The 27,311-nt window shown below is 34.5% G+C and overlaps 1 protein-coding gene across 1 annotated transcript in view; it reads left to right on the top strand.

The window, feature by feature from the left end:
• CSMD3 (CUB and Sushi multiple domains 3) overlaps positions 1-27,311 on the top strand; it is a 551,595-nt gene that overhangs the window by 149,574 nt on the left and 374,710 nt on the right. The window contains exon 6 of the mRNA XM_016224286.2: positions 8,099-8,211. Within this exon, the coding sequence (XP_016079772.2) occupies positions 8,099-8,211 (113 nt within the window). The remainder of the gene's footprint in view (positions 1-8,098; positions 8,212-27,311) is intronic.

The following is a 27,311-nucleotide window of genomic DNA, read 5'->3' as shown; positions in this document are numbered from 1 at the left end:
AGGCCTATACGTTATTCCTCAGATTTATGGCTCCCGAGATGGAGACACCTATGTTACTCCACTTTAGAAATCTCATGGTTTAAATACCTATTTTGATTTTTTAACTTGTATTAGAGTTGAGGTTAATTTTCTTAGTGAAGCATCCTTGTTTTTAACATTTCCTCTAGGCATAGCTGATCGTGTCTACTGTTAAAAAAACAAATCCTCTCATGTGATCGTCATTTGGACATTAAGAGTTTTCTGTAAGATGATGAGATGTGCTGTGATTTGGACATTATATGAAAATTCTGTAATGTTAAACAGTGTGACCCTTTCTGTGTTGTTTGCCCTGTTGTATCATGTGGGTGTGGCATATCATATACCCAGATAATCACTGAAAATACACTCAGAATCACAACTGATGCAGATTCTAAACGGGAAAATATTCTAAATGCTTCCTTTAACTTTTACATCCCTTCCCAAGCTCATTTCTAAAGATGCGTTAGCATCAAATCTCTCATTTGAAAACCTTTGTACAGTTAAACATGTCAACATAAAAATATATGTAAATGTGCCACAGAATATAGCTTTCCCTTTTATTTCTGTGATCTTCATACTTATTGATCTGCTTTGGTTTTGTGTCTATTGTGTTTATCTGTTTCTTATTCTTAAAAATAACAATCATTCTTTTCACTTGGTTTGTCAAAATTATGTAAACACCAATTCTGTACTGAGCAGCGGATGGCTCATGGTTAATATTAGAACAACTGATTCACAAATTAGAAGCCCCAAGCACTTTGTTTTAGAATAGAGACAATCAGAGAGGACAACTCAGTTGTCAGATGTGTTGCGACATAGGCTCCGAAGTGTTTTGCTTGCTGCTTTTACATGCCTCTCTGATTATTAGGGAGAGTTTGGGCATGTACAAAAATCAAAATGCGCATGACTTCTGTCAGAAACTTCTAAATCATTAAATGCTAACAACAATTTTTATAGAGAAAATTCAAACTTGTAGATCCTGAAGGTTATTAAATCAACTTGGTTTGAATACTTATGTGACTTCGGTTTGCTTTCAGAAAGTGGAAAGTGAAAGCTGACAAGAACCTTGCCAAATCTTGCATGGTTACATCAATCTACGTTATGATGCATGACCCCCAATTAGGCATCATTTCAGTTGCCTTATTTCCCTAGGAAGTCTCTCTCCTCTTTGGCACACTGGATAAATGTGGCCATAAAAAAAAAAAAAAAAAAGGAAAAAGGAGAGGAACTTGAAGCTTTATAAGATGCAAACCTTTTTTCAAAGAAAGGCATGGTAATATTCTGAAACAATATTGTGCAATTACCTGCATCAGTTACGGTCTCTACCACTTGGCTGTGCCTGCTAAGGTGCATGTGATACACACCCAGACCTATGCTGATTATTGATTGAGTTCAATGGACACCACTAAGCAATAATTCGTTATAATTTGTTCCACTATGTTGTAACAGTCACAAGTCATGTCTTTAAGCACTTATGAGTGAAGTGATAAAATATCTAAAAATGTTCATGATTTCTGAAATAACTACAAGTCATTTTTCTGGAATACTTACCTTGGTTGATAGCATACCATAGTCACATTTTATATTTTTTTCCTGTTTCTAATTAAGACAATTGGCTAAACATACCACTGTGGGATTTTATTGTTCAATACTCTAGGCTTTTCCCCCTACTTCCCCCTCCACCCAGTCACCCCCCCCACCCCAGGCCTTTACTGTACTATTGTTTGTGTCCTTGGGCTATGCATATAGGACCTGGCTGAGTGCACTTATTACTTCTAGCAGTTTATTTTGTAGATTGCTTGTATTTTCTACATAAAGAATCATGTCATCTTCAAATTGGAATAGTTTCTTTTTAATGTATATTTCTTTCTTTATTTTTCATTCCTTATTATACTCACTAGACCTTTCAGCACAATGTTGAATAAAAATTATGTGCCATATTCCTGATCTTAATCAAATGCATTATTTAATGTGAAGTTTATGTTAGTTGTAGGATTTTTATATATGCTCTAAAGTTGAGGATGTTCTCTCTATTCCAAATTGCTGAGAGGCGTTTTTTTTTTAAAAAATATGTTTTTATTGATTTCAGGGAGAGGAAGGGAGAGGGAGAGAGGGAGAGAAACATAAATGATGAGAGAAAATCACCGATTAGCTGCCTCCTGCACACCCCCAACTGGCGATAGAGCCCGCAGCACAGGCGTGTGCCCTGACCCAGGCGAGAGTTGTTATCATGAGTGGGTGTCCGATTTTACCAAATGCTTTTTCTGTGTCTGTTAATTTGATCACTTAAATTTTCTTCTATCACTTGTTGATATGGTAGATTACATTGATCGATTTTCAAATGTTGAACCAGCCTTAACTTGGATAGATCTTACTAGGTTCTGGTAAATAATTATTTTTATATGTGGCTACATTTGATTTGCTAATACTTTATTGAGGATTTTTGAATCTAAGATCCTGAGAGATATTGGTCTGTAGTTTCTTTTTCATACTGATATTTCCTGGTTTTATTATTAGAATAATACTAATCTCACACAATGAGTTGAGAAGGGTTTCCTCGTCTTCGATATTTTGAAAAAGAATGGGTAAAATTGTTGTTAATTTATCTGTTTAGTTGGTTTCTCTATTAAAAACATCTGGATCTGGAGATATTTTGCAGGCTTTTAAATTACAAATTCATTTTTTTAATGGTTAGACGGCTATTCACATTTTCTGATTCATATTAATTAAATTTTAGTAGTTGAATACACACACATCTTATCTAAAATATAAACAGATTTTCCTGAAGTATGTGTTTTGATAAAAGTAACATTTCTCTGCAGCAGCCAATTTTTATAAGAGAATATGTCTGAAAGATAGATCATGAAAACGAAGGGTAACTGGAAAACCAGAGTGGGGGTACAGATGGTGAGAACAAGTGGGTTGTGTGGGTGAAGGTGGAGGGGAGAGAAGGAAATAGAAAATTTAGTATAGCCATTTCTCTCATTTGCTTTGCAAATATTTCATAACATCTGGTTTCAGAATAGTTGGATTGCATCACACAGTGCTTAGCTTCTTAATGCTCTTGTTAAAACCACATAGGATTGTGTGTTCTGCAGTTCACTGACTTTTGCATATCGAACCAAGAGCACAGTCATCCATCTGTGACAAAAAAGCTCAGCCTGGCTGTGGGATATCTGTACTCTCCACACAAGAGTATTCATGATCACATAGCATGAAAGATTAGTGCTTTTAATGTCATCCAAGAAATGGATTAATTTTGCTGCTAAAAATAAATTTCCAACTTCTAATATGCTGTAGAATATAATATAAAGTTTATTAATTTTTTTACTATTTTTAAGATGCTGTTTTTTTCTTGCAAATATGCAGTGCATTCTTTATTCAAATATGAAGAAATAAATAAAGTTAGTGGTTTCTCAAAAAGTTCTATAAAATAATTGCAGGTTATTTTGTTTTATGGCAAAGCATGGAAATCGGAGAGTGTCTATTGAAATAAATTTAAGAAATTTTGTATTAAAGCACATTTTAAAAAATACAAGGAGAGTATATGGTTATGAAAGAACAATTAAAAACTTTCTGACTGGTGTACCTTTCTGTACCTTTCCCTATCCCCAAAGACAGGTCTGGTGGCTACAATTCAGTAGAACACACTTGGAGAAATCCTGTAATGGGATATTCCATCATTTATTTAGTATCCATTTATTATCTGTAATTTGAAATGTGCTTCAGAAATGAGTTCGGAGATAAATTCAATGTGCATCCTGCTTCCAACTTATTATACATTATTGAATATGTATAATTATACATAATTGAATATCGGTATGATAAGAATAAAGCAGTGATAATGCCACAAAATCGTTTTAACAAGTGATCTTGTTGTTCAGGGAACAGAAGCAGAACCTTCAGCTAATGGAATTGAAGACTTATGAAAGAAATAAAATTTTAGGTGGACCTTAAATAAAGAAAAGGAAGAATAACTAGAGCATTTGATGATGACATGAAATTGAATTAACAGTTTATCAAAAAATGGTATGGGCAGATACATAGACTAAAAGGGCATATGTCCAAAAGCTTATATTCTTATTTTCTTGATAAATAATATCAGTGTACCCCTCAATTTGTCATTGTGCACAGCACCAGGGATGAAATAACCTACCTTCAAAGTAGTGAAGATAGAAACTTTACTACTCTATAAAATAAGAAAAGACATGGTAATAATCTGCAAAGGGGCTCTGTGAGGACAGGGAAGGAGATTAGGCATTTATCTTAACCTTGAGACTTTAAGTCGGCTTCTCTGAGAATGCATAATAGTAAAGTAAATACAGGTACAAAATTATATTTATTCAGTCTTAAAGAGAAGTACATGAGAAGGCCCTGAGTAAGATGAAAGGATGAATTTTAGCAACTAATTGCGGTTCAGTACAGGACAATTCGTCTAACGATCTTGGAGAACAGAGGAGTGTGAGGCATGCATCTCATCCAGCTCAATGCCACAGGAAGAAGGGAGTCAAAAGAGGTAAAATAGGGGACCAGAGAGCAGGAGTGAAAGCTCACGAGAGCAAGAGAAAGAAGTTAAATTAGGAGAGAGCTGGAGAACTGGAAAGATTAAAACAATTAATGTAAGAGGCACCAAAGGTGACACCTGCTGCTGCAAGTGCAATTTTGAGGAAGTTGAGAATAAGAGATCATTGTGGGACTTGCAACAGCAGGTGCCGTCTTTAAGACGACATAAGAGATTACAGCAACAGGGATTTGACAAGAGATGTATAAGCCAGAGGCTAAGCTCTGAATAGGTTTAGGGACTTTAAAAAAAATGGTAAAGACCTTAGGATTCTTACACTTATTTAAAAAACAAAACCAAAAAAACTCTAAGAGTTATAGTCATATTCTCAAAGAGACTTATCTGCAATAGAAAATGTTTCATCTAATTTTTAAAATAATTTATGATTATGCAAAGAGTTATGGCAAGGTGTACTAAATTATTTTCAGTATTTCTACATTAAATATTCAGTGAAATTAGATGTCATTATTAATTTACCATGCTTATTAAATTTATTAATTACTCAAAAGACATGTTTAGAATTTTTCTTGAATACAAAAGTTACAGTAGGTTACAAATGTATGACATTTATCATTATTATAATTTTCTCTGATTTCTTATGAAAGCCAGGTTAGTGATCTAAGATGTAATCATGAGCATGGCTGCTCTGATCATAAACAGTTGGGTCTCACGTCTAGGCGTTCTTTATCATGTTACTCTTATTATTTTTTGCATGTCATTTTCTATCATCTGAATATATGTCAGTCATTTATTTATGTTTTCTTCTTTATTTTCATTTTGTCAAATCATCGATTGGTCTGGCTCGTTACTACTCTGTTTCCAACCCTTAGCATCCGCATTTACCATATAGTAAGTGCTCTGTAAATAGCTATCGAATATACTTCACCTCTTCATTTTCTGGTTGATTCTTACTGACTTTACACTAGAAGCAACCCATATCTGCTTGCCTTCAAGTGACCATAATGATTTGACATAGAGATAATTAGTTATATTTAAGAAATATCTCCTTTAGCATTTAAGAAATTAATTCTTTGAAATATCTAGTTTAATGGAAACTTTCTAGGTGGCATATATTTTCGATCTTCCATTTCCAAGATATCCTCTGATAATGTGAAATGTGGTGCAAAGATAAGTAGATGCATTTACAAGAGTCCTCCATAAACCATAAATAAAGTCATATTGTGTAAATTATGTTTAAGTAATGAGACTCGGTGACCACAATTTGGAAAGTCCGTGTAACTCTCTTAGAACCAAGGAAGGTACCGTCTTCTCTCGGGGCAGAGGGGCACCGTGGCCCACTTGCTTTCTAGTTCAGTGTATGGGCTTATCCACAGTTCGGCTTCGTGAGCTGAAGCACTGAGGCTGTCAGGGGTGCCTTCTTAGCCCCACCCCTGTAACTGCCATTATTTGGTCCACCTCATGGATGTTATTCCACTAGCTGTTGCAGTTCTAACATCTTCAGATCCCCCTCTTTCAATTCCTGAAGGTGATTTCAGGCTCCAGCCTATATAGTTCCTTAGTAGCTATTACTTGTCTTTCTTACACTGTGTTGCTGAAACTATCTTTGATGTCCCTGGGAAACATGGGAATTTATTTATTTTTTATTGTCCATCTCACCTTCTTTCCTATCTTACTTTTCTTGATGTCCTTGTCGAGTTGCTTCTAATTTATTGGATCTTCTAAGGACCTCTCTCCAAACTGGACTTGAGTGTACCACAGTCATTCATGTGTCACAGTCTCATTAGGTTTAGAAATGTGTACAGCCTGTCCAAAATAATTCAAACTTTTCTGAATGGATATTTGTGCTAATCAAATCAGGGAACTGAAGAGAACTACTGTAAATCAAAATCTAGCATGGAATTTGCTGCTCTTTGAAAATGAGATGATATCAAATCCAAAATTTTTTTTACTGAATTGCTATTTGAACCAAACCAACCAATAAGCAAACAAAAGTAAACAAAACTTGGGCATTTTCTGAAAGCAATGAAGTGAAATTTTATAGCTGAGTCTTAAATTCATACAGGTGAATTAGATATATTTACTAAAATTCAGATATGAAAAACCAGCCAGTTGGAACAATAAGCAGAAACACCATTATAAAAAGAGAAAATAGGGCACTGATAGAGAAAAGTTAAAGATGCATTCCGCAGCAGGAAGGTAAGTGAGAAATGTACAGAATGAAACCCAGCTCGTTCATGGGAGAATGCAAGAAAATTGGATTACATAGTGATATTTTCAAGCCCATTCTGTGCAGCCATGGGCACAATGCTCTAATAAAGGTGAATTCATATTTCCATGACTTAGCTAGTGGTCGATCACTCTAAGTGTGGCTTAGCTCCCAAACATCCTAGGAGAGGTTGGCTTGGGGAGTAAGGGACGAGCGTGTTAGATGAGGGGTCTTTGCATCGCCAGCTCAATACCTCACCACTGATTATATGTACAGTGCAGTGACAAATATTCCAGTGTCCCCCTACCGGTCCCCTAGAATGACAGGAAGAAGTGTTGTGATCACCATGAGTGCACGTGCGCACACACACACACACACACACCTGCTGAAGAAAAATAAAAGCGTGAGCTTTGAAGAATGGAAAAGATACATCATATACTGGTTATTAGGAAAATTCAGTCTCAGATCCCCCTTACCTGTGTAATAGTATTTCTTTTGAGGATATTTTACCTTGGCTTTATAACACACACCTAGAAATATCTAGGGCATAGTTTCAAGATTTTGCCTTAAGTGCCTTGCTTTAAGGGGATTATAAAATGGTTTCTTTGTGATTAATGATGTAGCCTAATACAGGGTACCCCAAAATGTATATACACTTTAACAGCTGATAGCTCAATGTTGGAAATGAAATGTATTTTAATGAACACTGCCTTTATAATTATTCAAAGTGTGTGTATCTATTTTTTGGAGACACCCTATATATACACCCAAAATACAATGTTTTCTGTTTATCAATTGGAGCAGACCTCCAGGGCATTATAGAAATATATTTTATAAAGAAAGTTAATTATAAAAAAACTTACAGTGTTGTGAAATTTCATTATAATAGTTCTGTCCTATGAAATGAAATTGTGAAATTTGCCATCACATGTGAAATATTGAGAATATATTAGGTGGAAAATGTATATCTATTGCTTTGAAGTCTTTCTGTTTTGTAACTATTCTGTATCAATACAAACATAGGGAACACAATGACCAGGGCCATCAGCTCAGCTTCCACCATGTTTACTATTATCTATGCAATACATTTGGGTGAACAAAAAGTCATATTCAGGTTACTGTTGATTTTATAAATATATGCATCCTCGTTGGAACAAAACATGTTTGGAATTTCACTATTCTACGATTGACTTTTCTATACATAAAACAACTATTTCATTTTTGATTAAAAAGTTAATGCAAAGTCATGAATATTGTCTACACATAGATAAATTCGGGGGGTCCCAGTTCAGTAAAAATGTTTACTGCTGAAAGGCTTTTTAAATGTTCTTGTTTTGTCTTCCATAATTCAGGTTATCTGGAATGAATATACCACCGCCAATTATCAGCAACAAAAACTGGCTCAGACTGCATTTTGTTACAGACAGCAACCACAGATACCGTGGATTTAGTGCTCCGTATCAAGGTATCTTTAATGAATACTTCTGCCCCTTTTGATGTGTCGAGTGATTTTGGTATGCACAACTGCATTTTGTGATAGAAGCAAAATATCTTTAGCATTAATAAATGGTAATTTGAACTAGCAAAAAATGGACATTCTCTTGCTACGGCAATAACGTGATTGTAACTAAATTACAGTCTAAAAGTTAGTTGATTTTTAAGGCACACTATTCAGGATAAAGGATATTATGACCTCTGAAAGGTAATAGGCGACAGATGTCATACTTTACTTTCATGAAGGGCTCCAGCAATTGGACATGCCACCTAACGTTTGCATCACAACACACTGCAGAAAACCCGCAGTTGTAAATAGTCTTTTCATCATTGAAATTCGTCTTCATACACAGTGTGTCTGCTATTGCTGGTTTAATTAACCTTTTTGGGTTTATTATCTGCCATTTCTATGAACAAGAATACTTTTGAATAAGTGGGGTGTAATATTTGATGCAGTCACTTGAAAACACTGTTTAGAATAAGATGATTATGAAGACGGAGGGCTAATGAAACTCTAGCTTCTACAGTGCTTAGTGATATTATACGGGGTTAGTGCACTTTATCCCCTGACTGTTATGTAAATAATTCAGTTCATCTCAGTAGCGCATCAGCTGCTGCTCAGGGATAGTGAGCATTGCCACAGTTACCTTTTTCCATTTGTTTGTTTTCTTTTAATGATTTCCTTTTCAGTGGTCTTCAGCTTTAGGTGCTTTGAAAACTTAATATGGTGACTTTAGCCAGCTTAGAGTTAATACCTAAAGTGGTATTTAGCCACAGATTGTTTTCTGGAATACAAATTTCAGCAATCAATTTCTATTTTGAGGACCAGCACCCTCTCTTATCGTCCTATCAGTAAGATTCCTCACAATAATAGCAACAGATTAATGTGGTGGTATTTTGACACTTATAATAGTGTATTTGACATCACTGTAATAAAATTTTCTAAGAAAGTAACTTGAAAGTAAAGGTTTTAGACAGAATCCACTGTAGAAAAATCTAATTTCTATTTCTAAGGTAGTTTATTCAAATAGAAATATGAATGCAAAGGTGCTCTTAAAGGTATGCATTTTATTAACATTTCTAAGAATATATTACTCATCTTACAACACTATTTTAAAATTTAAAATTAAATACTCATAGAAAATTTTATTTTTACAAATTATTAAAAATAACCATCAAAATCATAGTAACCTGGACCTTACCATTTTAAACTAGTGTCACTTCTAAATTTGAACAATATTCTGAACTTCCAGTTTTAGTTTCTAAAATGCTTGTGCACTTCAGAATTCAGAGGATTTTTTAAATTGAAAAGCAGCAATTGTTGTGGAGCCTCTTTTTCTCTGGGTTGACCCCTTCCATTGAGTTCTCCAATCATGATTTTATGGCTTTGATTCCCCTCTACCCTGAGTTAAGGCAGATGGCGTTGCAGAAATTCAAAAGACCCATTACCTTTGACTCATGTGGTCATTGAATATTTAAGTCAGATGGCTCCTCTTCTTTATCATAACATAAGTAAAATAAACTTATTTTCTCTTTAAATATAAATTTAAATATTTATAATTAAATATTTTACCTGGAGGAAAAATCTCTCTCTCTCAAAAATAAAATGGTACTTCATTCGCTTTATGCAGTATAGTTTCAAGAAACTGGTATCTGTAGAGGCGGTTATTTTGCATTATAAGACAATAGTGCAAAGTTGCCAGTAGATTTGTTTCAATTATATTATTTTCAATATTCTACTTGCTGATCTGAAATTGAATTTTATAGTACTTTCAGGATTCAGTTTTATTTTCTTGCATTGCCTCTCTGGTTTCATCACTGAAAAATAGCATATCAAAGAAATCACTGTAGTAAAATATAAAAAAAGTATTTTATGGGGTATGAATTATTTCCATTTTCAGCAGAAAAGGAGCTTAAAAGATGGCAATTTTGTATATAATTTCTATCTACATAATATAGAAGAAATAAAGTGGCCTAAGAAAATAGAAGCTATGATTTTGTAATAAGATTGAGGAAAAGTTTTATTTCATAAAAATACACCTTTGTATTATATCCTTTTAAACTTTTCCTGATTCAGGCTTGATTTTCTAACTGCATTATCTCCAAATAATAATTTACCTAGGAAACATAAATTCAGTTGGAGAAGTAATTCTTAAAATTACAATAAAATAAATTTGGACTGAAAAACTCTAATAAGCTAACTTAAATAGTCAAAAATAAGAATTTTGACATGTTGAAATGCATGCCCAAGCATGAAGTGGTAACCATGCTTCTTAGATCATCCAGGGGTATCTAAATTAAAACTAATTCAAGATAGAAAATTTGTGGAATATACTCTACGACAGTCACAACCAACGTCTTCATGTAGCAGTTTCTTAGTAACTCAAATTTGTATTGAGTAGTTATTATTGATTTATCAATTATTTTAAGCATTTAGTGTTTTAATGGAGCTTAGGTTTCCAAAGACTCATTATTTCCCTTATAGCATTTCTATTTAACCTGTGGCCTTATAAAATTCCATGAAAATGACTGTCCACTAGTAAGAGGTCCTAAATGTCGTTAGCTATTTTTAGAGTTTGTCCCATAATTGATGGAGTAGACAGATAGACACACCAACATGCTTTCCCCAATAGAACCTCATTCAGGTTTGTTAAAGGGTAGCTTCTTTATTGGTTTAGATATAATATATATGGGATTAAATAGAGGTTGTGGAGAACATGCTACAAATGCTACAAATGTAGTTCTGTTCTAATTCAAAAGTACTAAGAAAAGTATTAAAATGCCTTTGATATGGAAAGTGTTTTCCCTCCCACAGATCTATGTCCACTCCTGTCTAAAATATAAATAAATAAATAAATAAATAAATAAATAAATACCCCCTCCCAGTTTATTTATAATGGAAATCTCTTCTTTTAAAACCCTATTATCTCTTGTGCTTTTAAAATATTTCCTCTTTAATTTTCAACTCTTCCTAATGAAAATAATTTCAGTATCATTTTACTATATTAGTCTTTTTTTTCAGTAATGTTCTTACAGTCAAGTTCCATTTGACCTCTTTCAATGAGAACTTGAATTGTGCTATTTCACACTTAAATACTATAACTTTTCTTTTACTGTGATTTTGGGAGTTATTTATTTGTTGAAATCTATCTATTATTGTCATAATCTTTATTACAAACCTAAAATTTATTTATTTTTCATTTTTATCAATATTTGATCATGTTATCTTTATTTCTAAATTGGAAGAATACTTTCAGATGACAGTTGTCTAATACAGAAAATTTTACCTCTAGATAATGTTTATAAAATTATTATTTGTATCCATAAAGCTCAGCTATTCAAATATGAAATATTATTAGAATATTTTTCATTTTTATTCAACATTTCACTCTTATGTACAAAGATACTGTAGCTGTAGATAATCACAAAATTAGCTTTCGCATGTAAGTTTAGTAACTGCAGCATTTAATTGATCCCAATTCTAAATTCTATATTGTAGGTTGTCTTCAAAATCTTATACATTTTATCACATTTTGATTTTTAAATTTTTTTCCATTGTTCATGTGATTCTTCTTATGCAAGTTAATACTTTATAGACATTTATTTTAAATTTAACAAAGATACATTAATAATATATACTATTTTCAATTTATGAATAAAAATACTTTATATAGGTTCTCAAAGAAGTTGTAGTAATTTTGGTATCACCTGTGTATCTTTCTGGTAAGAAAACATATTTAATGGACCAAACTTTCAATCATATTGAAAATGCACTGCCATTAACCTCAGTTACACAGAGGCCCTTGGCATTTTAGATGCACAGAATTTATGTGAAAATGATTTGGGGGTTTTACTCCATTTTTACATTTAGAAATATTTTGACAGATTTATGTGCACAGTTATGGAACAAAGATAAATAAGATTACTAGGGATGCACATAGTGTATTAAGGAGTAGGATTTGCCTGACCAGCCTGACTCAGTGATTGAGTGTCAACCTGTGAACCAGAGATCATGGTTCAATTCCCAGCCAGGGCACTTGTCCTAGTTGTGGGCTCGATCCCCAGGAGGCAGCTGATCAATGATGTTTCTATCTCTCTATCCCTCTCCCTTCCTCTCTCTAAAAATCAATTAAAAAAACACATATTTAAAGATAGAGTAGGATTTGGAGTCAGAAATGCGGGTTAAATTATGCAGTTACTATTTGCTATTTGAATTGTCTCAGACTTAGTTTCCCCATCAATTAAAAAAGTCACAATAGCCAGACACTGTTGTGTAAATCAAAAGGTATGAAGGTTTCTGATAGTGTAAGTCAGACATGCAGTGAATAAATACGCGTCAGTGGAAAGAGGTAATCGACCACACGGAATGGTGAGAAAGACCCTTTCCAACGATGAGGTACAAAGCATTTAAAAATAATGACCAAACATAAAATTTGAATTCAGGAAACAATTAAAAAGGGAAAACAATGGGTTTTGTATTTCTCACTATCACAAACGAGGAAGCCCATATTCTCTAGGGAAAAAGCACTTTTCCTTAGACCCAAATTATAAAATAGGGTTTATTTTTATAAATAAAAATGAGAAGCAGTTTCATCTGTAAAACTGAACTTTAAAAATCAAACATATAGCCCAAGTTTAAAAATAGAGCATCACATTAAAGCAATCTGTTTAGCTATATATTTTTTCTAATTTTGTTTACACATCAGTTTTTCTTGTTGTACCTTTATACATCTGTTGTTAATAAAAGACTGGGAATCCTGTCCCGCCATTCTAATTATAAAACACCTCCTTGAATCTGATAACCATCAACGTGAGTCCTGTTTAGGATTTCAAGGTTGGAGGTGAAAAAGCAACGTGATAAGTGGGCATCAAGACTTTCGGTTCAGAGAACAGGCGTAATTTACTGTCCTGGGAATGGTGGGCATGGGCAGACAGGCTGGTGTTTTGGTAAAGACTGCGAGCAGGGTTTTGTCAGCACAGTTCAAGAAGTCTCAAGGACTATGTATGTTTTTCATATTATAGTAGGTATTATTTAATTTTTAGTAAGTACATGCTGTGGGAAAATTCATCAATTGTATTGAATCTTTATTTAAAAAAATCTTTTTATACATAGACAAACAGCATTTTTTAGTTTGTGAAGTAAGCTAGTTTTATTTACTGAATTTTGAGAGAATAGGAAGTTGAGTTTCATTGGTGTTTAGTGTTTGAGAATAGTTTCTGGTCTGTACTTTGTTTTACCTTTCCTTCTGATTTTTATTATTGATTACATCATTTTTTTCTTCAAACCTCTCAACTTAAAATAATTACTTTCACCTGGAAATTTTTATTTTATTTTATTGTGGGGTTAAAAATAAGAAACTTCTTTTTACTTCTTGCTTCATATACCTGTCTAGTTTATGGGATTCATCATCTTAATTAGTACATCCATCAGAGATAATGAAAATAGCACAGTCAGTAGTCAAATTGTCTGTCTAAGTAAACATTGGTCTGTCTAAAACAGCCATTGGAAACTCCCAATAGCATTCTTTTCTGGGATGCGAGTGTGTATTTTATAGTCATGCCAATATAGAATTTAAGGCCTTTTACCACATTAGTTGATAATAATGATTGAATCAAATTCTTCCGTAGCTAACTATACTTATTTCTTCATTCCAATCCTTAAAAATTATTTGCTGGTTTATATATCTTCCAGCTCACAGTTCTGTTCATAAATTGTGGTTGTGTTTGACAATAAGCTGGGTAATTGTCATTTAATTTCAAGTTTCCCTGAAATAGAAATTCCACTGCAAAATACAACCTGGTAATACAACACTGGGTGCTTTATATCAGAAACACAGTGCTAGTGATTTATGTGCTTAATTCTATTCAAACATAATTTCTAGTAAAATACTTTATCTTGCTAAACATTTCAGGAGTTATGAATTAAAATTTAAGTCATGTGACTGCATTTAAAGTTGGAATATAGCTGTATAGTTTATATTTACATATATACACATATTTATAATATACATATACATATACATATATATAAAATGAGATTTAGAAATAAAGTAGATTAGGAATAATGTTATTTCCTTTATGTTTCCTTTTTATTCTGGCAATGAGTTAATGTTACATATTAACACTGAGACAACCCTTGAATGATGAACATCATTAATAAGAAAAAGTTATACTTGGAAAAATTAAATTCAGATTATGATAAAGAGGATTGCTTAATATCAGATGATCATGGGTTTCTGAGAAAAGTACAGCAGGAAAGTGAAAGAAAAGATTGTTGTACTTAGGAAACAGTCATGGAAATCAGCATATTAAGGAGTAGATGGAGATTCTGTTACAAAATTTTTATTATTTTTGAAGAAACTGAATCAGTCTTCCTTGATAGAAGAATGACTTGGACTAATAGTCAAAAAGGAAAAATAACATGATTGTTATTTTTTTTAAAAAAGGTCTTTAGTGCTTACTTTACTGTGTTCTTGCATAAGCCAGTGTTTTGTTCTTTAAAAAATATTTAATGCTTAATAAAACATTTAATGTCTGAGAAGTATTCTCCCTTAAGTCAGTGTTTAATACACACACACATACACACACATATATATCTTATATTGATATACCTTATAAAATGAAAGGCAAGTTATATTACCTATATGTTATGACAGAATTTTTGAGAATCCAGAAACAGTTTAGTAAAATTATTGTTATTTAGATTGCTATCTTCAAATAGAGCAACTATTGTGAATAGGAAATACTATTAAATATCCAGTTGTAATATGGACAATATTTTCTAAAACACATAGTAATTTTAAAATGTAGCACTTAATAACTGGGAAACTGAATAAAAGTCACTATAAAGCAACATTTTAATTTGGCTCACGCATTCTCCCTGATGATAGAACAAACGTACAACTTGCCAATCTCTTCTGGGACAAAGCCTCTTTTGTGTTAACTCAGCGTTCTTAGGGTAAGTGCTCAAGCCTTTAAGATTTAGGTCACTGCCATCTTCCTTCTAAACAAAGCTTCTGGACACAAGTGATATCCTATGAGCCCTAATAGTGACAGAATGAACCCGACCGGTCCCTATATAAACCTTTGTTCTTCCTCATAAATATTAGCTGGTTTCAGTAGAGACTTCACGTGTCGGTAACAGAATCCTGCATTTACTCTGGTCTCTACACGGCAACTTGGGGTACGCTCTCAGCAAGGGCTCCTCCATGGCGCCTTTGGCTGGGTCTCCCATCTCCACCTTAGCTAGGGCTCTCTAAGCCACATTTCCTACTGCCCCTTCCCCTTCCTCTTCTCCCACCACGATAGCCCCGTGGCAAGGCCCTAGCGCCTGTGCTCTTACACCTACCTGCCACCGACACCCATCGTTCAGCACAGTGGAGGACCAACTTGCTGGCCACATCCTAAGCTAGTGCCCTGCCAGATGCAGGTGTCTTTAAGGGGCTTGCATTTCCCCTCAGTCAGTACTGTAAGATTTTAGAACTAAGTCCTGGAGTAAATGGAGTTTAACAAATCTATATAGATGTTTGTAGTCTTCCTTACTCCGTGCTCCATGAGAGTTTTTACACAAAGGGACAGCTTAGACTTCTTGTTTCTGTTAGATTATGGGAGAGCATCTCTTCGGTCGTGTCCTGAGTTTTCACTGATCATGGCTTTTTATAAAGGTCTATTAACTGAATCTTCCAGACTTGTCTCTTGAGCTGCAAAAGGAGCCTTTTGAAATTCATATTCCATAATCTCTCTCACTATAGCATGACCCTCAAGACTAGTATCTGGGTATGGACTTGAAAACGTAATTTTCAGTCTAAGTTGTACAAGAACTCTTCCAAACCAGAGTGATCCAAGGGACTCAAAGAATGAGGAAAATCCACAGTGTCAAAACTAATAAGAATGTGAAATACACATGTTTAAAATTTTCAAACGGCCCACCTATTTATTAAGTGAGAAATTGATCTACTCAAGGAAATATTTATAGTCTTTCCTCAATAAGCCGAAAATATATTAAGTGTTGATTTAATAATGTTCAAGCTGCACTTATAGCTGCAAATTGCTTTTTAAAAAAATACATAATTCTACAATATTTACTATCTTTATTTTCCCAAATAACTTTGGGTTAGCATTTTCCTATCAGTTAATGAGTTTTCTGTCAAGTATTTTAAGTTATAATGTAATGAATTAATGAATAACACTTTTTTAAGTCTATAATTGTATAAATTTCCTGTATTTAAAGTATATTTGACAGATTACAACAATTGCATTGTTTTATGGTAGTACTTCATGGTGATTCAATATTGTTCCATTTAGTATTCATTTGCATGTGATGCATATGATAGTTTTACTCACATAAGCCTTAGTGCTCACATTTACTGTCTCTAGTGAGGACACTTTTGTTATATCACCTAAGCATAAGAAAATCCAGTGTTTTATAAATTCTGCTGACATTGTAAACATATTGAACACATAGTTTGTTTTTAGTAATGATTTAGTAATTGCACAAAATGACCTCCAAAGGGCTTCAGTCAAGCGCAGCAGGTACAAGGCGTGAAACACACTGTGCATGACTGACCCTCCGTGTCGGTCTGGGGAATGGGGTCTGAGGCAGTAAGCCCTGGGGACCTTACTTACATGATTTTATAGGCAGTTTCATCATGCCATTGGAAAATGCCATCGTGAAATAAAAATCCCTAGATATTTTAGTTCAAATTCAGTGATACCCAGAAATAGCTAAAGGCAACTTAGGCAAGATTATTCAGATGATAAAGGCGCTAACTTTGCATTTTCCTTAAGTTTAGGGTTGTAGGGTGATGAGTGGTTATACAGGGGTCAATTTTGTGGCCCAAAATTCTTTGGAAACACTGGATTGAATGAATTTAAGCTGAATTGTTTTATTTAAGCAAATAAGCTCTTTCAGCTTACTATGGCACTACTTATTTCCCAGGACATATTTTGGGAAATGATTTTGTAAGGTATGATAGAAAGACTTAGCTTTTTATCTGACAATAAATACATTAGTAGTTAACCTGATCTTTTCTTTAGTTATTTAAATACCCAAAGTTTTATATGAGGCGGGCAAACTGCTAATACTGTTTGCTGAAACTAAAATAATTTTTAAATTCAAACCCCCATTTGAGATCTATTATGGCACATTTATTTGTTCATTTGCCAATCTATCCAATTTTACTTAATAAAAATGTTATTGAGCACTTACTCTGCACAAGATATTGAGCTAGGCTCTGATATTACAGTCTTTGAATTTAGGGAGTTTCTTCTACAGGATGTGAAAAGATGAGTGAACATTGCATTAAAAGAAAAAAATATGAAGTATTAAAATTAAGAAATTATGAGCTCCTGCAGGGAGTGAAAGAGAATGCTTCTTTGTCTAATTCACTCAGAGGTTCTATGTGAGCAAACTGTGGTCCTTTCAAAAAAGTGTTAAGCCCAAGATCACATTAGAAAACAGTAGAACCAGGCCTTAACCCTTAGAGTTTTTATCAATTTGTTGTGTTTTGCTTGTTTGTTTCTTCTAAGACCTATGACAATTTTACTATGAACTCCAAATCTGCCAATTCATAATGGATTTTTTATTGTTAGAAAAGGCTTAAACTCATTGAGAATGAAATTTAGTGAGTAAAGAAAAAAAATTATGTCAGCGCTTTGTCCTTGATTAAAAGTGATGCGTTAATGAAACAATATCAGTTATAAAATGAGTCAGTCTGGATAAAGCCCTTGAACAGTGTCTGGCGGAGAGTAAGTACGTGAAATGTTAGCTCCTCTTGCTGTCAGCAGCAGCAGCGGCATGGGCACCCTACTGTGTGCCTACAGCGGACTTGGAAGTGGTCTCAAGCGTAATGTGGGTGATAGCGGCGTTATCTGAAACAGCAATATCCGCCCTCTCACAGGCGTTTGTTGGAGACTCATATTTACTTAATAACATAATGTAAGTGCTTGTTTCTTGATTTTTTTTTTTAAAGGAATACATTTAATACAGGTTTCAGTACAGTAGATATTGTAAAGAAAATTATTCCTAGTAAAACTATTTAACAGACATATGTCTTAAAAATTAACCATGCGATATATCAGCAAAGTGTATTCCTTGCCCGTTTTATGTGCATAGGATCAAACAAACAATGAAGTCATCTGTTCTTACAGGCTTATTTATTCTTTTATTCTGTCAGGTGTGCTGACTGTTACTGGAAAACCCAAGGAGGTGTCTGGAGCTAGAAAATAGCTTAAGGGGAAAGAAGCGTAATAACCCTTATCAGGAAAGGCGGTGGTTTCATAATACCCAAGTGCACTTTTGTTTGAAAAGGTCAAATTTAAACATTATGTTATTGATCTAACAAGAAAACAACCTTGTTGCTTTGGGTTGCACCCTTCCTACAGAAAATGTAACAAGCACTACAGTTTCCATAACTAACTCGAGCCTCCGAATTGTGTGGTCATGCATGCACTTCTGTTGAATTTCCAAGCATATATTAATTTTTTCTAGTTTATCAATGGAACAAAAATCCAGTCCACTTTGACACAAGCCAGCTGTTTAAATGATAAATGACAATAGAAACGAATATTGGAAAGGTAGAGGGAGGTCAAGATCCCCTGGAATACATTTTTCTTCACACAAGTATTGTTCTAGAAAGAGCACTGACCCAGAAATTGGTAAATTTTGGTACAGACCCCATGCTGTGTATTTGAATGTATCCCTTAACATCTCAGGAGTGTAAGGTTATTAGATAATGGACCAATAGACTTTTTTCCAGGGCTAAATTTTTTGGCTTAATCTGCTCCCAAAGCCAATTACTCACAAAAGTTGGCCTAATGCTATTGCTCAGCTTCACAATGTTACGTACACACACACACACACACACACACACACAAATTTTAAATTTTCTTGTAGCCACATAGAATGCAAAAGAAAACAGGCAAAATTAATTTTAATTATATATAACTAACATGCCCCAAATATTAACATTTCAACACTTAATGTAAAAAATGTGACTTTCAGTGAATTATTTGCAGATGACAGAACATTTGATAGCAGGTTTATATTTTAGGTTTTGTTCTAAAATTTGTATGTGTAGTTGTGAGAATACATTTTCAGGAGAGCTGTGTTATTGCTTTTCTCAAAAGGACTTGATTTCTATATGGCCTTAAATTACATTGTTTGTGGTTTATAAGTACATTAACATACAGCATATATCTTCCTGCAATGCCTATTCATTTATATATTTGTTTTTAATAAAGTCTCAGGAGTATAAACAACGACTGTGTAGCCATAGTTATTTGTTAATTGTGCAATATGGCAGTTGAAGACCTGATAGGGGATATGGGTGATATAACCTTCCTTCTGGTTTATACAATGACTCAATAGTACTTGTGGAGGGGTTTATTTTGACCATTTCTTTCTCCAGATCTCTCTCTCTCTCATCAGAATTCCTGGTGTCAACTCTTGTTTTTAATCATTTGTCCCAATATTATGCATTTAAAATTTTTTTTCTTTCTGAAAGAGAGACTACTACATAGATAGATTAGATAGATATCATTATACAAGTTAAATTACTCACCCATGGAAATTTATGCAGGGCACCATGTTTGCTCTATCATTATTATAAATATATTTGAAAATTTTATTATTAAATTATTTATATATATATTTTAAAATATTTACTAAATCTTGCCAACCATGATTAATACTTTAACCAATAAATGATTCATTTATCTCCTTTACCAAAATTTTGCATAGGAATTGCTTAAATATCCTGAAGTTATTTTTTGATGTACAGATTTTAATTTGTAACCTTTTCCATTGAGTTGTACTATTGATTTCACAGCTATTCAATTACCTTGAGAAGGAGACACTAACTAAATCCAGTGCTAAATGCTCTAAAATGGAATGATCTTCCCACAACGAAGGGAAGGAAAGGAGGTCAGAGTCTCCTTTTAAGACCAATTTTTGCATAAAGAGACCCAATATTTTAAGTCTTTCTCTAGATTGTTCAATAACTCTTCTATTTTCTCTCATGTTTTCTTTTTGGGTGTTGAATGCCTCTTACCATATTTTTGTGTATAGATGACCCTGCACTCTACTCTTATCTTCCTAAGAGAGTTCTTTCTATATAATTTGTAATGTGTTTTCATGCTACATTTCTTTGCTGCTTCTGCTACATGACTTACTTAATAGCTCTGCATAATGCATTCCCGTTTAATTAAATGATAAGCAGGGCTGTAGGCCAAAATCAATCTGAGTCTGAATGGGACCAATTTGTTCTATATCCTAGGAGAAGGGACATTATTCCGAAGGTTTTGGTTTTGTTTGTTTGTTGTTTTATTGTTTTTTGGTAGTTAGAGGATAACATGTTTTAAAGGTGGTACAAGTTCCACTCTTTTAAATTAATAGAAAACTTTCCAATAATGTCTATGCCAAAAGGACTCTTTAATCAAGATGATGTCATCAAAAACCAGAGGAAAAAAGTGCTTCCCTTTCAAAATAAATTATATTTTTATAATTTGTTTTTACTGAGCTTTTTTTTTTTTTTTTTTTTGGTGAAGTGGAAAATAAACACTTATATTTGCTGAGACAGTCTTCCCAAAAGTATAGAGATATGTTTTTAAGGCTAAACTTATATTGCATGTATATATTTTTAGGATTTAACTTATACATTGCTGAAATACACAGTTTCTCTTGTGATGTAATTTGGTGACAATAGCAGTACTGCTTTCCACAGCATAGTAGTAAGTAGTGTTTCAGGAATCAGGGTTCTGGAGTCAAATATTGTTTTATTCCATTTTTTTCTAAAATTATGCTTTTTTAAAAAAATTTCTTTTCTAAAAATATTTCACTAAATAATCTATATTGTTTTTTCCTCCCCACTCCCCCAAAAAGCTTGGTTCTATATTCTATTTTCTCAGAGCTTATTATGGTTTTTATTAATCTATAAATTATTGCTGCTAAGATTAATTATTCTGATATTTTCTTTCAGTTTTTAGATAAAATTATTATCCATGTTTTAGGTTAAGTAACTAGCAAAAAACACACTTATAAAAATTCTGCAGGAAAAAAACCCAGTACCAAGGGAAGTATACAATAAAATAGCATAGGTTACTCTGATTTTTATAGGGTGTGAAGTAAAGAATCAATATTTTGAAGAACAGATATATAAAGATTAAATGAGCAAACAACAAAACATTGGTAACTTCAACACAAGTTAATTTCTATATTAAGTTCTTCTTAAGTATAAGAGCAGGTTCATTAAAAAATATGTTTTTATTGATTTTTTTAGAGGGAGGAAGAGGAAGGGAGGAGAGAGAGAAACATCAACATGAGAAACATCAAGGGCTGCCTCCTGCACGATCCCCACTGGGACCCACCTGCATCCAGGGCATGCGCCCTGACCAGGAATCAAACCTGAACACCGAACTTTTGGTGCACAGGTCGGCGTTCAACCAACTGAGCCACACCGGCCAGGGCAAGAGCAGGTGCTTAATACCAACTATTTCTCATAATTACCATGATTTATAACCTCATGGAATTATTTAAACATTTTTCACAAACTAGAAATCCATAGAACATTGAGGTCAGTTGTGGTAAGTGTCAGAAGAGAAATGACATGTTCCCTAGTAAAACAAGTTGACAGGAAAATTTATATCTCTTTATAATAAATGTAAGGAAACAGAGAGAAAATGTGTAGTAATGATAAAAGGTATATCCTAGTCAAATTAAATATTTTTTCAGATCTTTAGCCCAACCTGATTAATGAGCTAATTGAGTCTTTAACTTTCTAAATTCTGACTTCCAGCTTTCTCATCAACACAGCAAAATTGAGTTCATTGTGATCCTTGAGCAAACGCATATACTGAGGTCCACGTGATTATTTCAGACTTTCCTTTACATTCAAGCTGATTGCCTCATTATAGCGCACTCGCATATCTAATTTCACATTTTCCCTTTTCCAAGAGTGAGTGTTTATATGTTTTTCTGTTTTCAATAAAATTGTTTTTGAAAACCATAGTTTAATGAAAGTGAAAAAATAATACATTTATAAAAAAATAAAAATAATTTGTGTGGTGAAGATTTTTATGATTTATTGTTATAAATGCAGCCTCTGGAAAAAGGCCTAGGTTTGAATTCTGTTGTCATTTTTTAGCTACTCTAGGGTCCTCAAACTTTCTCTTTAACTGTAAAATAGAGATGTTAATACTACTTATTTAAAGGACTTTTTGTGTTAAATGAATTGTATACAAGGAAATTAATACACTGGCTCATATACTAAGAACTAGTAAAAAAAGGTCAGCTCCTATAGTATAAATTTCTTCCCAACAGGTTGTGCTTCTATAGGCCACTTAAGGGATTTGTTGCATAGTTATTTGTGGGTTCCTCTCTTATTAATGAAGTTCCTTAAGAGGCATGTTCAATTCATTCCCGTAGTTCCACTGTGACCTAACCATAGCAGTCATCCACCCATCCTTCCATTCCATTCCATTCCATTCCATTCCATTCCATTCCATTCCATTCCATTCCATTCCATTCCATTCCATTCCATTCCATTCCATTCCATTCCATTCCATTCCATTCCTTCAACAAACATTTATCAAGGATGATCTGTGTACTTTTGTAAGGGTTAGGATGGTAAAGGAGAGGTGCAAAGTCTGTGCCTTCATGACTATTGCAATGTAGTTGAGGAAACAGTCCAATAAAATTAAATACACACACACACACATTAAATAAACCAAAAAATTGTAAGTGTAAATGTCTTCTATAAATAAATAAATGAAGGGGCTGGAATAGGGAATAAATAGGGGGAGTAGGACCTAGGTTAGGTAGGTGCCAGGATACGTATCTTCTCGGTGAGATGGTGTAAAAGGCAAGGAGAAGCCCAGTATGAGAGGCGTGAGGTGGGGCAGAGCCAGGCAGTGGCATCGAGGAGGGGGCCAGCCAGAGTAAACCAGGTTTCTGAAGGAGAAAACGCTTTTAACATGTTGGAAGAACCAAAAATATCCCCTTGTGGCCGAAGCAGCAGAATTAAGTGGGAGTGACCTGAAGCAGTGCTGTAGCATCATGTCGTCAGACAATGGGAAGGGACACGCGTGTTTTGGAGCAGGGCAGAGGGGCACTGTGATTTAATCTTTGAGGAGATTGTTTTTCTGTGCCAGTGTGGACAGTGTACTGTGGGGGGCAAGGATGGGGGTGGGGAAAGTGACTCGTGTCGTCCTGTCCCGGTGAGAGAAGGGCGCCCGGATTAGCATGGTGAGGAAGGAATGAAGGAAGCAGGGTTAGTGTGAATCTGAGTTGAGATGCACAGGGCTTACTGGTTATTTGGAAGTTGATATGGGGGAAACGAAGAAATTATGAATGATTTCTAAAATGTCCTTGGTAAGATACAAAAGACTCTAAGGAGAAAATTTTTATAGTGGAAAGAAAAAAAATGCTCATTGAGGCCTGTTATATTTGTGTAGATTTGTGTTTTTACAGAAATGATCACATAGGTATGTTAACAAAAAAGGCAGATATTTTTGTCTGAAGTTCAAGAAGAGTTCTAAGCTGGAGTTTCATCTGGGATTGAGCCCGTTAAGGGAACATTTAAATCCATGACATTTGATGACTTCCCCCAAAGACACAAAAGTGCAAAGTGAGAAAAGACAACCCAGGATTGCCCTTCCTGTGCCTGTATATCTCCCAGAGCTGCTCAATCATTACCCACTTTGAGAATCTCGTTTTTCTTCATACACTTCATTAAATTAGACCCCGAACTTCAGAAGATGGAAGGGCAACCTAAACGGCCCCGTCCCTCAAAGATAAATATTCTTTTTAATTATATCATTTCAACAGCTGCAAATACACCCATTTAATCAGATATAACATAATTCATGGAACAATTACAATTACACTTTACAGTTCAAATCATCTGAATAGAAAACTTCAGTCTGAGAAATGTTATGGATATGAAAACGACAGGCAAGGATTCTCCCTTTCATTTGAATATTTCTGCTTCCATCCTCATGATTTCATAAAATGTTTTATGAATTAAAACTAAATTATGGTTATATTGGTTACTTTTATTATTTAAGTCACCTTAATTATTTATAACTTAAATACTTAAACTCCTCAGTTTCTTAAAATTTCCTAATGTAAATTTCAATTAAATATTCATCACACCTCCAAGTGAGACTAGAGAGAATTAGAAATTGGAGATAAAAGCTGAAAGTTATGACAAAATCCTTCAAACAAATCCCTCACACTCTCACTATGGTTTCTGGGTGGCCAAATGCTAACTAATGACTTTAAACTGTTTAATATATTTTACACTACCTTTTATAGATTTCTTCTGTACTAATTCCTCTCCCATTATCTGCACCAAACTCAAACAAATTGTCATTTTCTACCTTTTTTCATACCTCTTCATCCTTGTACACACTTTTCTTTCAACCTCAGTTGCCTCACCCCACAGATGCCTACATCTCTCAAATGCAAGCTCTTCCATATTTTCTCTTATATTGCAATTCAGATATGATTTGTCTCTTTTCCCTCAATTGTAGGTATAAATCCTATAACTTTTTTTAAGGTAAAATATATGCCTTATAATCTTTATATTTCTCTTCAGACTGAGAAGAGTGACTTGGAAATTATAAATCTAGGTATCTTCTATAGAATGAGTGCATGTAAAAATGTATTAATTTTGGTAAAATATCTTATATCTGTTTCTGGGCTCTTACAGATGTATTTTTTCCAGGTGCATGTTTACCACTGGTGATATCTAACTCTATTATCTGTAACTGGCAAAGTCATTACTTTTTCCCATTTATATTCCCTATATCCCATTGCGCTTGGGAAGGAATGAACTGAGTTACTGGTAAAAGTATTCTAATTTCAAAGTAAATAGGGCTTATATGAATGAGGTGAATTGGGCTACACTTATCTGCAGTATAATGTGAAAAAAGGAATGGATATGTAGATGTAGGGTCACCCTAGCTGGTGTTGCTCAGTGATAAGAATATTGGCCTGAGCACCAAAGGGTCCCAGGTTTGATTCCAGGTCAAGGGTACCTGCCTGGGTTGCCTATATCTTAGCGAGATTGACTTTCTTTCTGGAATTCTTTTTCCCAGCCTTCATGTAATTTCAACTCCTTCTTGCCTTTTGGATCATGGTATAAATGGCCTCTTCTCAAAGAGACCTTCATTGACCAGGCACCAGTCACTCCATTATGCCACTTTAAAAAATTTCTTCAATTCACTGGTGAATGTCTCCATTCTTTGACAATTCATTAGTTTATTGTTCTATTTCCCTTTAAAAACATAAGTTCCTGGAAAAGAAGATCCTCAGTATAATAGTGCCTAGCACATGGTAGGCACTCAATAAATATTTGTTAAATGAATCAAGAATTAACACATCTCATGTCATTCTGTAGAATGCCCAATCTTTTTTTAATGTCCTGTTTTAGCCTGGGCATCCTTCCTGTTCCTACAAACTCCAGAGATGAAAACTTTCTGAATATCATGGATGCAGTTCCCCAGCATGTATTACTGGCTCTAAGGGTCGTGCGAGAGCATTATTCACAGTCACATTTGTGCCTGTTACTGGCGTCTCCCTGCTGCTCACAGCTCCTGTTTCAGGGACTGTGCTCCTCGGCTTTCAGCATCCCCATCACTTCCACCTGTTATTCATTGGAAGCGTCGGTTTTAATGGGCAATTTGGATATTTTGTAAACCTCGGTCCTCACTGTGTGCTCCGCATCATCCCAGGCAGCTCCTCATTCTGCAGGAATCTGCTCGCGGCTCTTAACACGGGGGCTCTGGTCTGATCTATTGATCTTTTCGCTCTTTGCAAATGTACATCCTGCGGCAGAAGCTCTGCAATAGCTATTCTCAAACTTTTTCATCTTTGGGATGCTCTAGTGCGGGAAAGGGCCAGGAAATCAGCCCCACTTTCTTCCACTGCTTCTGTGTCACATACTTCTTGTCAGAGCAGCGAGCTAGGACCATCACCAGCTCCCTGCATACATGCCCATGTACACATGCACAGGCATGCCCACACATGTGCCTTGACGTGTTACCCATTTACAGCAAAGAGATTTGTTTAAATTTAAATTAGCTCTTCACTCTCCATTGCTTACTTAAAATAAATTAGGAAAAAAATAGTCCAAATTTCTTACACTGGCACGTAAGTTCCTAATTTCTTAATATGTAGCATTATCTCGCTGTCTTCTTAGACATAATCTTTTTTTTTTTTCTGCCTTAGGCTCGTTGTATTTGTGGTTCTCTCTGAGTAGAAAATTAGGCTCTCAAGTCTTCCCATGCCAGGCTTTTTTTTCACCATTCAGGTGGAAGCACAATCATTTCCTTCTCAGGATAAGCCCATAAGAATTAGGCAACCCTCAACAACCTAGGCATTGGCCGTCACTACCTCCCGTGTCTGTGCTTTTATAGTACACACATTCCAGCCCAGCTTGAGTGGCCCGGCTGTTTGAGTTTTGTCCTGTGCACCAAAAGGCTGCCAGTTCAGTTCCCAATCAGGGCACATACCTGGGTTGTGGGTTTGATCTCAGTCAGAGTGGAAGGCAAGAGATAGATGATCCTCTCTCACATCAATGTTTTTCTCTCTCTCTCCCTCCCTCTCTCTAAACATGCCCTGGGGTTAGGATTAAAGAAAAATAGTACTAACATTCCTGAAAACACCATGCTTACTTTCTTGGTATCTCCTTTCTTCCTTTAATCAGTTAGCCACATGTAATGCCTGGAGTGTATTATATTCCTAATACAGTTTATAGGGAAGAAAAAAAAGGAAGAGAGAGATGGAGTGGCAAAGGGAGAGCAAGAGGTTCTTGGGAAGGACAAGGCAGCAGACCACATATTAAAAAAAAAATATTATTGAAATTAAATTTTCTATTCTCATGGATTTGTAGAGCTGGAATGGACCTTAAACATCTTGTAGCCCAGTAATGCTTTGGGGAATTACGTGAAAGAATAATAATGGTGTATTATTTTCTTTATTTCAAAAAGCATAAGTAAAATGTTCCCATTATAAGGTCTCACATGCTAACTAAAATATCAATTTTCTTTGCTTAGCACTATAATTAAATT

Source organism: Miniopterus natalensis, chromosome 16, assembly GCF_054644295.1.
Source record: "Miniopterus natalensis isolate mMinNat1 chromosome 16, mMinNat1.hap1, whole genome shotgun sequence".
Classification (NCBI taxonomy): Eukaryota; Metazoa; Chordata; class Mammalia; order Chiroptera; family Miniopteridae; genus Miniopterus; species Miniopterus natalensis.
This window is presented reverse-complemented; position numbering and strand designations above follow the sequence as displayed.